The sequence below is a fragment of the Microtus ochrogaster genome, unplaced genomic scaffold, assembly GCF_000317375.1.
Source record: "Microtus ochrogaster isolate Prairie Vole_2 unplaced genomic scaffold, MicOch1.0 UNK38, whole genome shotgun sequence".
In the NCBI taxonomy this organism is placed as follows: Eukaryota; Metazoa; Chordata; class Mammalia; order Rodentia; family Cricetidae; genus Microtus; species Microtus ochrogaster.
Window position 1 is genome coordinate 3272048 of NW_004949136.1, and position 14710 is coordinate 3286757.

Below are 14710 nucleotides of genomic sequence, written 5' to 3' on the forward strand. Positions count from 1 at the left end.
GGCGGGGCAGCGGCGCGCCGGCCTCATTCCGAGGCGGGCGGGCGGGCGCGGAGCGCTGCGCGGGCGCGACGGACCGTCCACCGGCCGGGGATGCCGCTCGGCGCGTCGTGGTCCTCGGTTCAGTGAGCGCCGCTCGCCGCAGCCATGACGGTAGAGTTCGAGGAATGCATCAAGGACTCGCCGCGCTTTAGGTGTGCTGTGGGCCTGGGATAGGGCACGGTCAGGGATGGGGAGCCGCCTTTGTGCCGGGGGCGGGGAAGGGATGCCCAGCATCGTGACCGGTCCGAGTCCACCTGGACGGAGCAGAAGACCTGGCCTGGATAAATCGGCCGGAGCCGGAGTCGCGGTCCCCAAGCCGCGCAGCTCCGCCTCCGGCCTCGGGGGACCGGAACAAAAGACGCCCCTGTCTGTGCTGATCACCTCCCTCGCGGGGGTTGAGTGCTCGGACTGCCTTGGGCAGCCGTGTACCGCCGGGCATTTGCGTTCAGTGCCACCTCTAGAACTGTCCACTCTCCTTTGTGTTTGTGCTTTCGTATGTCACTAGTACTGAGCTCCCCGTGGGCCCTGTAGTCCAGTTCTGGCTAGGATTGTCTAGCGCCCTGCTTCGCCTGTCCCCGGTTTCTGTCTTGGCCCATATGTCCAGAGTAGTGTATGGGTGCAGCCAGCTGGAGCAATCAGAGCCTGAGATGGACACCCTGGTGAAAGTGAAGAAGGGTGGTATAAGTGACCCGGGCTCCTGGAAGGGTGGGGGTTGTGGGGACGAGGAAGTCAGGCTTAGGTGGGAGGGTACGGACCTTGTTCACTTATGAGTTTGTTTCTTTTATTGTTCCTGGACATACAGTCGTGCACGTCTGTGTGAACCACATGGCCACACAGATATACATCTGTTTCATTGGTTGACATTTGGCAAACAGTAATGGAGTACCTCCCGTGTGTCGTTTGAAATTGCATACCTTCATGAGGTTCCCTAGCTCTGTGTGTGCATATACACAGGGGAACATGTTCTGCCACTCTGCCCCTCCTTTGAGGAGGTGCCAGACCATGCACATGAATGTGTAGGTGAGCTGCAACACAGGGTTGGTGCGCTTGATGCATGCACATAGCCTGGTGAGGATGCACACATGTATGTGCGTGTGGATTCACGAACCATGTTTGCCATGCAGGTGTGTGTTTTAACATGGGTGCACATGCACATGCACATGTGTTCACCGTGTCCATGGAACACACATGTCTGTGTGCCCAGTGCTACTACATGTGTGCATGCATGCATATTTACGTATAAATATGTATGTGTGCCTTTGCACTTATGTGTTTGACCACATTTGTACATGCAGTTCAGCTCTTTTCAAAACCACCGTGCAAGAGAGTCAACAAGAAACACCTCAGGAGCCTTGGCGCATTAGTTAGCCAAGAGTGTCCGCTGACTGTAGGCAGGGAACTTGAGGCAATCTTCATCTCTGCGTTCCTATTTTCTATCGCTGAATGATCGAGTGACTCAGATACCCCACAATTCTGTATCCAGGCCTGATAGGAAGCATGGCCAAGGCCTCAGTGTTAGGCACTTGGCCTCAGCTGAAGCTCTGGCTCCACTCTGCCTTGTGGAGGGGTTTGGGCCTTAGCAGAAATCCATTCACTTCTGGGCTTTCTCTGCTATAGCCAGCCAGTTGGACTTGTGGGCTGCAGTAGGTGTGGCAGCTGGCTAGGCTTAACATCGCTTCTTTTGGTGCATGTGTAGGGGGTGTTGTGGGAGATGACTTTCTGGACTTTGGTTCTGGTGCCATGGAAACCTGGCTCGGTGGTTTTGGGTGGGCTGTGATTTGATGGATTTGAAGAGTACCTTGTCTACTCTAAGGTGTTACTAAGGTTATAACTTGATCTTTCTGGCCAAGAACCTTTAGGTAGGGCAGGGTGCGCCTGGCAGAAGGATGTGGAAGTGAGGTGAAGCCTAGACCCTAATCTGGAAATGGTGGGAATTTTGTTTTGGGGCTCTTAGCCTAGGATAAGGGCTTATGACAGCAGCCTTAGGAATGTCTCATAGTCCCTGAAGCTGTGGGTGGGGGTGCAGGGGAGCCCCGGAAGAGAAGCCGCCCAGCCTTGGTTGCAAGCCCTGCCCTGGGTGGGGCTTCAAGCGCTGAGTCATGGCTTTGGTGAGGGGGCTCCTCCCCAACCTCCAAGCTGCTGAGGAAGTCCCTGGCTGGCCAGACAGGCATAGTGCAGGAGGAGGATGCCTCAGGTCCTTGGCTGAGCAAGGGAGTGCTGAGAGACTCCTAGGACAGAGTACTGGCTCCCTGAGCCTCTGCTAAGTGCCCACCATGTTCCCACATCCCTGGGAGTACATATGTCAGCTCCTGGTGCAGCTCCTCCCAGTTCCTGGCTCCCTGGCTAGCTGCAATTCTCCATGCAGCTGTCTGGGCTGTCGGGCCTGCTTGGGGGTGTCCTGAATTGTGCTCTCCTATGCAGATAGCTACATCTGTGTTCTGGGAACTTCTGACTCCCATAGTAGCCAGCCTTCTGGACCAGAGTCTCCTGTAGTGGCCTGTGTTAGGCTCATAGCTAAAGGGCATTTTCCCTAAGCAGGGCAGGCCGTGGGGTATCCTTTGGAGGCATGCTGCCAACAATTTAATCAGCTGCTGCAGCTCTATTCTTGCCTCTTCTCTGCTTTAGGATTCATGGTGCCTTGTCCCCCAACAAGGGATGAAGCTGATGGCCAGACCCTTTGAGGGTCCTAATTGAGGCCACACTGAATTATGTCCTGTGTGTTTCTCAAGCCCTTTACTCAGGAGAAACCCTAGAACAGATCTTTCTCCTTATCCTTCTAGAGAGTAGGGCAGAAAGGGGTAAGGAGCTGCAAAACTATATGGCTATATGTCCCCTCTGGTAGCCCACCCCAAGTCAGTGGTCTGTCTAAACCCTTGGCCTATTATGTTCCCACACAGGCCAGAAGGGCGTAGCTCACCAGCTGAGCTGATTGTTTGAGGTGGGGACTGCTGGGAGCCTGCCCTTATTTCCTTATTTCCTGTTCCCAAGTTGGAGTTTGGGGGGGGGGGGTCACGTGCCTGGTCCATCTGTCTTTGGCTTCCGGGATTCTCCCTGGCTTCTCCTGGTGATGTCACCATTAACTCCTCCCTCCCCAGGGCATATCTTTTTTATCAGGCTGGATTGGTGGGAATGGGTTCTAAAGAACCTCTCCTGCTGGCTGAACTGAGCTAGATGGAATCTTGAGGTTGAGGGAGATGGAAGGCCTGTCCCTTGCTGGTTTGAGGAGTTGTCCTTTAGCTGTTGGTTCAGAACCAACCTTCCTTAGTGTCATTTAGCTGCAGGCCAAAGTGGCCTGGAGTTGGGCCAAAGAAGTGAGGGGACAGACTCTTTTCAGTTGAGGAGGGGCTGGCTATCCAAGTGGTATCCAAGTTCAACTCTGAGCCATGGGCACCAACATCACAGCTATGCTTGCTTACTATAGGGTGTGTGTGTGTGTGTGTGTGTGTGTGTGAGAGAGAGAGAGAGAGAGAGAGAGAGAGAGAGAGAGAGAGAGAGAGAGAGAGAGAGAGAGAGAGAGAGGCATGATAGCCCATGTGATATGGCTAGGTGGCTTCAGCCTGTCTGGTGGACTCTGGGTAGCTCCAAAGTATTGGACCTGGGTCCCAGTTCTGTCCATCAGGCAGGTGCTTGCCCCTCTCAGTCTCAGTTTCCTGGAGCCCCCTTCTGGCAGCAAAACCTCTGGGGAGACGCAAGAGGAGATGAAACTCCAGTTGACCTAACTGCCCAATTCTTTTTGTAGGGCAACCATTGATGAGGTAGAAACTGATGTGGTTGAGATCGAAGCTAAACTGGACAAGGTAAGAGACAGACCTGGTGGTCCATAAAGGGCCCAGCATTATTGGCCCACTTCAAGCCCAGTCTATATATCTGCCTATGTTGGAGATGCCTATTGGTTGGGATACAGCTGCTGTCCTTGCTGTGCCTAGTGTGACTGGGGTGGGGGCCAAGGATAAGGAAGGGAAGGGGAAAAGGAGCAAGCATCACAGCCGGGGAGGCAGGGGCTATGTGCTACCTGGACCTCTGACCCTGTGGGGCCATATTCTAGCCCTGTATGCTCTGCTGTGGTTTCTTCAGTCCAGAGCTGAGGCTCCGCGGGCAGCTATGTCTGGATGCTAATGAGCCTGAACTAAATTTTGGCTGCCCATGGCTGGAAGTGTATCCTGTATGGCCTGGCCTTGTGGCCGATCTGAGTGACCGGCTTAGAGAAACTCTCAAGCCCTCATCCTGCCCACTCTGTCCCACTTGTAGCTGGTCAAACTGTGCAGCGGCATGATCGAAGCTGGCAAGGCATATGTTACCACCAACAGGCTCTTCGTGAGCGGTGTCCGAGACCTGTCCCTGCAGTGCCAGGGTGACACCGTCATTTCGGTGAGGGGCCAAGGTGGGGCTGGGGGAGGGGAGGAAGCCCCCCAAAGGGTGTCTGGATCACGAACATTGGGTGTCTGCACTCTGCTTCGGTACACCTAACCCGAGGGCAGGGAGGAGTCTTTACGGACTTGAAGGAGATACTACATATACGGCTTAGTATGGCCTCAGCCTCGCTGCTCACCTCAGTGTGGTCTACCCATGCTTTTCTTCAGGAATGCCTGCAGAGGTTTGGAGACAGCCTGCAGGAGATGGTCAACTATCACACGGTGAGCTCCAAGGGGCAGGTGGGGTCTCTGCTTCCATCTGAGTTCACACCTCACTTCTTCTCTTGAAGACCCTACCTAGACCAGAGCAAAGCTGACTGGCTCTCAGGGAGTTGAACTGGTGGCCCTGAGTGAGAAAGGCTATGTTCCGCTCCTTTAATCTAAGGAAATCGTAGCCACTCCAAGTCTATGAATCACTGCAATGTGAGGGATCTTTCCAGGGGAACTGCCCTGTCTTTGGCTGTGGCTAGACTAAATCCTGAGGCAGAGGAGGCAGCACACAGCTCAAACCTGAGGGCAGCAGTGTCTTGAGGTGAGGAAACCTTGGAAGTTTCTTCTCTCTCCAAAGCTGGGCAGAGCTTACCCCTGGCCCTGGTCCAACTTATTTCTGGGTGACAGCCTCACTGCCTTCCAGGCAGGGCTTGGTAGACTCATAAAGCCCCAGTACTGATGTGGATAGACAAAAAGAACAGGCCAAGTCTCAGTGGAGTCATGGCCTGGGAGTCAGAGTCTCAGACTAAACAGGGTTCCTACTTGGCCAGACCAGGGAAAGCTCAGACATAAACCAGCTTGGGATGGCTCATCCTTGCAGCTGCTAGTCTGTCTGTCTACCCCTGGCTTGGCTCATCCCTCCTCCCTGTGGGTCAGGGGTATGTATGGAGGGTTACCAGCAGTCAGCTACCACCTTCCCCAGGCCAGGACCTACCGGAACTCTCTGCTCTGATTGAGTCCTTCTTGCTGATAGCAGTGGGCCTGAAGTAGCCCATGCAGATGGTGAGGGTGGAGTTTAGAGGCCTGCCTGCCATCATATTGAACTCCAGACTGGCGAAGAGCCAGGTGGAAAGATGAGCAGGTGGCTACAGCTGTTACCCTTGGCTCCCAAGAGGCCCCCCCGGTACATGACAAGCTCCGTAGCTAGTGTCCTTTGTAGAGGGCACTGGGGCCCAGAAAGAGATGGGCAGGGATCCCAGTTCTCACCTGGTAGGGGACTGGACTTTGTCTTTATCCTGTCAGTCAACAGTGACCCTAATAACCCCCACCCTGCCTCCATCCCAGATCCTGTTTGACCAGGCCCAGAGGTCGGTGCGGCAGCAGCTCCACAACTTTGTCAAAGAGTGAGTGACCAGAGCCACCAGCCAAACTCCTAGCCCTATAGCCAAGCGCCATGGTGGATGCTGAATTCCATATTCCATCTTCCGGATAAAATAAGAAGGGCAGCAGGTCCTTGGCTGAGGCTTCAGGCTGTGAGAGGGCTTTGCCCTCTTACAGGAGGTTCAACCTACAGGGGCAAAGGCTAGGAGATGGGGCAGATGGGACAGGGTGGAGGAAGCAGTTTATCCTCGTAACCTAGGCTGACATTTGCCACATGGGTCTGGAGGCGGGGATAAGCTTGGGGTCTAGGCTGTGTCAGGATGTAGAGTAAACTTGTGAAGGTTTGGAGGTCCTAGGTTGGAGAAGAGGGAGGAAAAAATAAGATAGAGTCCCGGATAGGGAGTTAAGAAAAAAGATCCTTCTCAGGAGCCAGTGGGGGTCCCAGGATATCTGAAATTTACTGTGCACTCACTCTTGTTCTGACCTCTGATTCTTGGCACACGTATCGGCTGGCACCTAGGGATGTGCGCAAGTTCAAAGAGACAAAGAAGCAGTTTGACAAAGTGCGGGAGGACATGGAGTTGTCCTTGGTGAGGAATGCCCAGGCCCCAAGGCACCGGCCCCATGAAGTAGAGGAGGCCACAGGTGCCCTCACTCTCACCCGGAAGTGCTTCCGCCACTTGGCGTTGGACTACGTGCTCCAGGTTAGCTGTGGGGCAACAGAGGTGTATCTTCTCCCATGGGTAGGGATGATATCCTGCAAAGGCCTGGAGGCAGAGTATGCAGTAGGGGGTGGATGCCTTGACCTCTAGGAAGCCTCTAGGGATATGAGCAAGGGTGATGATTCTTGGTTTCATCCAGATGCGACCTCATATTCAGACAAGGGGAAAGACTGGACCCAGGGGAGGATGGCGCTAATAACATACAGAGACCTAAAAACTACCTGGGGGTCTTAGAACTATAAGCAGACCAGATAGATGACTATGGGCTTCTGGGCTCTGACACCTCGTCTGCTTGCTCTTCCTCTGGCAGATCAACGTCCTCCAGGCCAAGAAGAAGTTTGAGATCTTAGATTCTGTGAGTACGTGTGTGGGGAAGAACCCATAGGCAAGGTTTGAACGACGGGATCCGGGCCTCACTTGGGCTCTGCTCTCACCCACAGATGCTGTCTTTTATGCATGCCCAGTACAGTTTCTTCCAGCAGGGATACAGTCTTCTCCACCAGCTGGACCCCTACATGAAGAAGCTGGCAGCCGAGGTGAGCCTACACGAGTGACTCGGGGTCTGAGCTTTCGGGGGGGCTCCTGGTTCAGGTCTTGGGAAGGGGTCTACTGCCTTCCTGTGATGCCCTCCCCACAGCTGGACCAGCTTGTGATTGACTCTGCCGTGGAGAAGCGTGAGATGGAACGCAAGCATGCTGCCATTCAGCAACGGGTGAGGCACTGCAGCCCTGTCTCCCTGAAAAGGCAGGGATGTCAGTCAAGGGCGTTACTCCCTCGTCACCACTCTACAGCTCTGACCTGGGTCTCCAGTAGATACATCCACCAACTCTACCCCCTCTTCCCAAGACTGTCCATTTATTACCCAGTAGGCCTTTAACAATTGCCGTCTTAGTCTGCAGCAGAGGGAGGGGCACCATCTTTAAGCTGGGGAAAGCCCAGCTTACCCAGACTGACCAGCACCTCCCTACAAAGATGTCTGCTGCAGGCTGACTCTCTGATAGAGTGAGCCTGATATATGTACGGAAGGGCCAGAGCTGGGACCTGGAACTTCACTCCTTAGAACAGTGGTTCTCAACCTTCCTCTTGTTTATGGCTGACTCTCAACCACAAAGTTATTTTGTTGCTACTTAGTAACTGTAACTTTGCTACTGTTGTAAACTGTAATGTAAATATCTGATAAGCAGGATATACAACCTCCAAAGGGGCAATGACCCACAGATTGAGAACCACTGCCTTAGAGGCTGTGGGTACCCCTATAACTAATCATGGGTTCCTTCTGGAGCCTTTGCTCAACTGCTGGACAGTGGTCCCATCCATCATCCCCCCACCCCCGGGGCAGAGATTGGCTGCAGGTGGTATAAAAGAGCCTGGCAGTGTTGGGGAACAGCATCATCATTCAATGGATCTCCCTTTTCCTTCTCTTTTCCCCTCCCTCCTGCTTGGACCTCAGACACTGCTGCAGGTAAGAGAGTTGCACTCTGGGATAGACTAATGGAGCTATTCAGATGCTCTCTTTCTGGGGTCTTTTAACACTGAGTACACCTCCCCATCTCAGTGCTCCTGCTGCCATTTGGGAGGAGCCTGTAGGCCAGTTAGTTGGTAGCACCAGCAAGATGAATCTGGCCAGTCCTCCTACAGGAGTGGTGGCAGTGTGTCTTCCTTCCCTTGCTCAGGCCGAGAGCAGGTGGTAAGGCCTTCTTCCCTCTACTGGCCTGGCCTGGCAGACAGCAGGACACACAGGACACCCAAGGCTCTCTGGCTTCTGAATGGAGCTCTGTCAGGCAGCTGGAGAAGGCCCAGCTGGCGAAGTGCATGAAACACTCAGGATGGGGTGGGGGGTAGACAGGGAGTGCAGTTTCCTTCCTGATCATAGCCTGCTTGTTTCTGCAAGCCTAGTCGTGGGGGTCGGAGTACTCGGGACCAGCTGTGAACACAAGGGATCTTCCCATAGGGTCTTCAGACAAAGGGCCTTGCTTGGTCAGGAAATTGTGGCGGGCAGAGGTTCCCCAAGCATTTGCCTCACCTTAGCTTTACTTTGGGGGACGCCTGAGAGGGGGTGGGACCCTTCAAGGATGGGCACTGCCCGAGGGCCAGCTCTACCCTTAGGACTTTTCCTACGATGAGCCAAAAGTGGAGTTTGATGTGGATGCACCAAGTGGCGTGGTAATGGAGGGCTACCTCTTTAAGAGAGCCAGCAATGCCTTCAAGACATGGAACCGGTAAGGACCCCTCTCAGGCAGGGCTGAGGGTGGAGTAGCCATGGAGCTAGCTCTGCCTAACCGCTTGTCTCCCCTTTTTCTTCACCTAGACGATGGTTCTCCATTCAGAACAGCCAGCTGGTCTACCAGAAGAAACTCAAGGTGTGCTGGGGGACAGGGCCACCCTTGGCCAGACTCCTTCCCATCTAGACTATGGGTTGGGCTCCTTAGTGGATGTTGGCACAGGGCTGAGGACCCAGACAGGCACCAAAGTGCAAAAGGTCAGGGGAGCAGGGAGTTAGAAACACACTGCTTGAGTCTAAGATAAAGGAGAAGGTGGACATGAGAGTGGTAAGCTTGTACCGCCGACAGGATGCGCTGACTGTGGTGGTTGACGACCTGCGTCTATGCTCCGTGAAGCCGTGTGAGGACATTGAGCGGAGGTTCTGCTTTGAAGTTGTGTCACCTACCAAGTGAGGAAGCCCAGTCCCGGGAAGGGTCGGGGAAAGCCCTGCTTACCCAGGCTGACCAGCTCCTCCCTGTAGGAGCTGTATGCTACAGGCTGACTCTGAGAAGCTGAGACAGGCTTGGGTTCAAGCTGTGCAGGCCAGCATTGCCTCTGCCTACCGGGAAAGTCCAGACAGCTGCTATAGTGAGGTGCGCTGCTTCTCTCCTCCCACCTGTGCCTATCTGTGTGTCCCCAGAACAGTCCTGTAGGCTACGTTCATGCCTGTGCAGCTAGTGTGTGCATGTGTGCATGTGCAGTGTTTGCACGTGTACACGCGTGCAGAATTGTGTTTGAGGGGCCCCAGTCTATGCTGACTCTTCTTAACTGGAGTTCTTCCGGGGAGTTGAGACACGCTCCTGAAGGGCTGAGTGGCTCCTCCCACCATTCACCAGAGGCTGGACCGCACAGCATCACCGTCAACAAGCAGCATTGATTCCACCACGGACTCTCGGGAACGTGGAGTCAAGGGCGAGAGCGTGCTGCAGCGTGTTCAGAGCGTGGCTGGCAACAGCCAGTGTGGCGACTGTGGCCAGCCAGACCCTCGCTGGGCCAGCATCAACCTGGGTGTGCTGCTCTGTATTGAGTGCTCCGGCATCCACAGGTAGTCCTTCTCGACTCTGGCTAGACAGGGCTGGCTGAGGTTCTGGATAGTCATGCCTCTGTCCATCTCTATCCCTTTCTTTCCAGGAGCTTGGGTGTTCACTGCTCTAAGGTACGGTCCCTGACACTGGATTCCTGGGAGCCAGAGCTGCTAAAGGTATGTGAAAGGGCTCCTGAAGACGAAGCCCACTGGAGCCCCAGAGAGGAAGGGGTGGGATCTAGGTCTTTGAACTTGGACTAACATCCACATACACTGCATCCCACAGCTGATGTGTGAGCTTGGGAATAGTACCATGAACCAGATCTATGAGGCCCAGTGTGAGGGCCCAGGCATTAGAAAACCCACAGCCAGCAGTTCCAGGTAAGGTGGGGACAGCCAGCTCGGCCATGGGAGCCCCAGCCTATGGATGCTGTCTCATGTTCACCTCTGGTCCAGACAGGACAAAGAGGCATGGATTAAGGACAAATATGTTGAAAAGAAGTTTCTGAGGAAGCTGACCTCTGCACCAACCCGAGAAGCCCCAAGACGCTGGAGGGCACAGAAGTGCCAGCGCCCTCAAAGCTCCCCCCACGCCCCTTCTACCCGCCGCAAGGTCCGGCTTGAGCCTGTCCTGCCCTCCATCGCTGCTTTGTCCTCAGGTGGGAGGGCTGCCAGCAGCTGCACCTGAGCTCGTGTACTTGGGCAGGTTTGGGAACAGGCTCGATGCAGCCCTGGGAGGAGCCATCAACCCTCTGTTACAGTGGGGTTGGGTAGGCTGGAGGCAGGGCTTTATAGGAGCACCTCGGAGCTCCGACTGACTCTAAATAACCCTAGGCCTTCCCATCCCAGGTCTCGGTTTCTCCATCTGAACATGTGCCTTGTTTCCTGCAGCTGGCACTGTGGAGCGCAAGTTCCGCCGAGACTCCCTCTTCTGCCCAGATGAGCTGGACTCCCTCTTCTCCTACTTTGATGCAGGGGCTGCTGGGGCTGGTCCACGCAGTGAGTGCTGGGACAGATTCCCTTCCCATGTTCTCTGTGTCCCTCAAGAGCCACACCCCAGTTGAGGCTCCTCTGGAGTGTGGACAATGTGGATGATACCTGCTTAAGAACCTGAAGAAGAGACTGGGACAGGGTGGTGATGCCACAGAAGGGTTAAGACTGGAAAAATATCTAAAGGGTCTAGAGAGCAGTTCTCAACCTGTGGGTCTTGACCCCTTTTTGGGGTTGCATATCAGATATCCTGCATATAAGATATTTACATTACAATGCAAAACAGTAGCAAAAATACAATTATGAAATAGCAACAAGATAATTCTATGGTTGGGGATCCCTACAATATGAGGAATTGTATTAAAGGGTTACAACATTAGGAAGGTTGAGAACCATTGGGCTGGAGTTATCTTGACCACCAACCTAGGCCTGAGAACACAGCTGTCAAGAGTACCATGTGGAAGCCAGGAATGATGGTTTATACCTATAACCCCAGCACGCACAGGTAGAGGCAGGAGGATTGTAATGCATTCAAGGCCATCTTATGCTATATAGTGAGTTCAAGGTCAGCCTGGGTACGTTTGTAAGACTCAGGAAAAATAGTGTGAAGTGTGGGGTCTATGCACACAGATGTGAATGTAGGTAGGAAACAATTGTGTCCCTACACGAATGAGATTGAATGATGACAGCAGATGGCGCTGTAGTACTGGCCGTAAGCCAGGCTCTCGGGCTCCTTCCTTTGCTGCCCGGTCTGTGACTTCAAGGTGAAGACCTTAAAGCCGAGAGGGCTGGGAGGGGGCACTCGGGGTTGTACTGGACATAAAGGGCTCCCCCTGTCCCTCTGAGCTATTGTTTGGTTTCCTTTCCTTTCAGCCTGGGCAATATCCCCTGGTGTTCCCTAGTAAGGGCTAGTCCTGCTCCTGAAGGGGAGAATCCACTGAAGGGTGGGTCGGGCTCCAGCTTTCCTCCAGTGTTCTGGGACCCCCCAGTGCTAAACATTCCCTTCCTGTGGTCCTGCAGGTCTAAGCAGTGACAGTGGTCTCGGAGGCAGCTCTGATGGCAGTTCAGATGTCCTGGCCTTCGGCACAGGTTCTGTGGTGGACAGTGTCACCGAGGAAGGTAGGTGTGTGTCTCCCTGCCTCCATGTAGCCTATTATCCTAGCACCTTTGAGGGTCTCAGCTCCCTATCCTGTGCCCTCCCGCAGAGGGTGCTGAGTCTGAGGAGTCCAACAGTGAGGCAGATGGAGACTCTGAGGCCTGGAGCCTGGCAGATGTGCGTGAACTGCACCCTGGGCTACTGGCACACCAAGCAGCACGGACTCGCGATCTCCCTGCACTGGCTGCAGCACTGGCCCATGGAGCTGAAGTCAACTGGGCTGATGCAGCAGATGAGGGCAAGACGCCACTGGTACAAGCCGTGTTAGGGGTGAGCACAGGCAGGCGTCTGCACACAAGACTGCATGCCTACACGTGCATTCTGTTGTTCTAGAGACAGGCTTGGTCCTGTTTTGGGGGTGCTCACGGCAGGAGGTCAGTGTGATTTCCCTGGATCCCTAGGGTTCCTTGATTGTCTGCGAGTTCCTTCTGCAAAATGGAGCTGATGTGAACCAAAGAGACAGCCTTGGCCGGGCACCCTTGCACCATGCTACACTCTTGGGCCGCACTGGGTGAGTTCCATGGGTCTCTCTCGTGCTACCAGTATCCCCTCGCCTTGGGGCCTTCTCAATAAGCTCCTCTACCCTCAGCCAGGTCTGTCTATTCCTGAAGCGGGGGGCTGACCAGCATGCCCTGGACCAGGAGCAGCAGGATCCGCTGACCATCGCAATTCAAGCGGCGAACGCTGACATTGTCACACTGTGAGTTGGGCAGGGTCCTGGGGATGTAGTCACTGTCAAAGGGACACCGACTACGTGGGGACAGAGTCACCTCACACTGTTCCCCACCCCCAGACTCCGCCTGGCCCGCATGGCTGAGGAGATGAGAGAAGCTGAGGCGGCTCCTGGCCAGCCAGGCCCCCTGCCAGGAAGCAGTCCTACCGAGCTGCAGTACCGCAGGTGCATCCAGGAGTTCATTGGCCTCCACTTGGAGGAAAGCTAGGGCCTGGCAGGCCGGGCAGCTGAGGGACCCCTACTTTGACCCCAGCCTACCCGGCCCAGAAGTCCTGCATGTCCCTGAAGACCCTAGCCCCTCATCTAGCCACAGCCCTGCCTGTGACAACTGTGGGCCCATCCCTACAGCCCAGTACCTTGGCATTTCTGGAGTCCCCACTTTCCTGCTCGTCCCTCCTTCTGGCAACTTTAATGCTCAGCCAGAGGACAGGGACCCAAGCACTGAATTTTTTGAAGCCCCACTTTTGGGGGATGGGGTGCTGCATCATCAGTTGCCCCTCATCTCACCTGGGGAACCTCTGTCTTCAGGTGGTCCTTTCTTCAGGGGTCTGGGCTGTCCATGGGACAAACCACTCTTGAGGTCCATGTCACCTTATACCCCTCTGCCCTCAGGGCCTAGTTCACCTTGTGCCCCTATGTTTACTGCCCCAGAACACTGACCTGCTAGCTAGGTCCTTCCTACATACCCCCAGAGCCCTCTCTCCAGCCTGGGGCTGGTGGCTGGCCACCAGCACCTTCCCTGGCAGGAGTTGGCAGCCCACCCAGGGAATCAACCTGAGTACCTCGCTCAGTGACCCCAGCATCCAGGTCGGGCTTTGACGGTGCTGGGAGGTGGAACTTTGGCCCAGGCCTTCCACCCAGGCTGGACGCAGGCGTCCCAAGGCCACGTGGCTGGCCACTTGGGTCCTGGTGCCTGAGGGCCTAACTCCATCCCTGCCTTCTCCAGAGGCACTGTCTGGTTTACCTGGGCCAGAGCCCACGCCTAACTAAAGCAACTGGCACTTTCCACCGTGTGCCCAATGTCCTTTGTTACTGACTGAGAGGATTTTCTACAGCGACCTCATTCTGACTTTGTCTGCGTCTTTTTTTCTGTGGACTCTCAAGGACCATCCTGATCCCAGCTCTTCCTGCGGCTGGAGAGGCCCACATAGATGTCCCCTGTCCCGCCCCCAAGCTTCAGTCCTTGGGCTGGGCCTCTGATAAGTCCAGTGGTCCCTTCTTTGGGGGGCCCACCAATGCCTTCAATTTCCTTTTCTCTGGAGGAGTTCCAGGATAGAGGCTGGGCCCTTCTGCAAACTATGGAGCCCTTGGCTAGGTCACTATGCAAATACTGCCCTGGGAGCATCCATGGGCAGTAAGGTAGGCACTGGATCAGGGCCTCTGACTCCCTTGCTTGATGGCTGCGGCCCTAAAGAGCAGAATCGGCTTCTTCCTCCTGCTTGAGCTCTGCCCACCACCTACCCTGCCGCCTCCAGGCTGGCAGGATCCCACTTCCTTCCTGCTCTGATCACTCTCACTTAATAAACCTCTGCCGCTTGCATCCACTGCCTGCTCGTTGCTGTATCAAGCCTTGCTTGGCTCTTTCTCAGCTGAAGGTTTGTCTGGGAGCAGCCTGAAGCAGAGTCCCAATGTTGCCCCTTCCCAAGAGGATATAACCCAGCCACCATGGGCCTGGTGCTTTGGGAAAAACTGACAGCTGACATCCTTAGCCCCTGTTCCCTGGCCTCTCCTTTCTGTCCTTTTCTGAATTAGACTGTGTCCCCAATCTGCCCCCAGTGTCCCTCACTGCAGTGTGTTTGCTGTGCTCCGTTTCAAGGCGGCATTGAGTTAGACTCTGAGGTTTGCAGCTCACTCTGACGTAGGTGACTGGGGAGACATATCTATGCATAAGACAGTAGAGGGAACGGCTGACATTACTGTAGAGCAGCCCAAGGTCAGTGGGTGTCTTGGCTTGGATTTACCTTTATTCCTGCTTACTTATAGGCTACCTTAAAACCAGTATAGGCGCCGGGCGTTGGTGGCGCACGCCTTTAATCCCAGCACTCGGGAGGCAGAGGCAGG

General features: G+C 54.8%; 1 protein-coding gene across 1 annotated transcript; it reads left to right on the forward strand.

Annotated features, from left to right (window-relative positions):
• The first annotated feature begins 40 nt into the window (after nt 1-40).
• On the forward strand, nt 41-14211 carry Acap3 (ArfGAP with coiled-coil, ankyrin repeat and PH domains 3). Its single transcript, XM_005368698.2, has 24 exons — nt 41-191; nt 3779-3836; nt 4288-4407; nt 4620-4673; nt 5727-5785; nt 6283-6466; nt 6795-6839; nt 6925-7020; nt 7122-7196; nt 7935-7946; nt 8591-8703; nt 8793-8844; nt 9055-9155; nt 9228-9339; nt 9583-9791; nt 9878-9947; nt 10057-10151; nt 10227-10429; nt 10662-10769; nt 11781-11879; nt 11966-12186; nt 12318-12427; nt 12506-12616; nt 12710-14211. Exons 1-24 carry the CDS (start codon nt 145-147, stop codon nt 12855-12857), a joined length of 2502 nt encoding a protein of 833 aa, XP_005368755.1. The 5' UTR covers nt 41-144; the 3' UTR covers nt 12858-14211.
• Nucleotides 14212-14710: the final 499 nt, after the last annotated feature.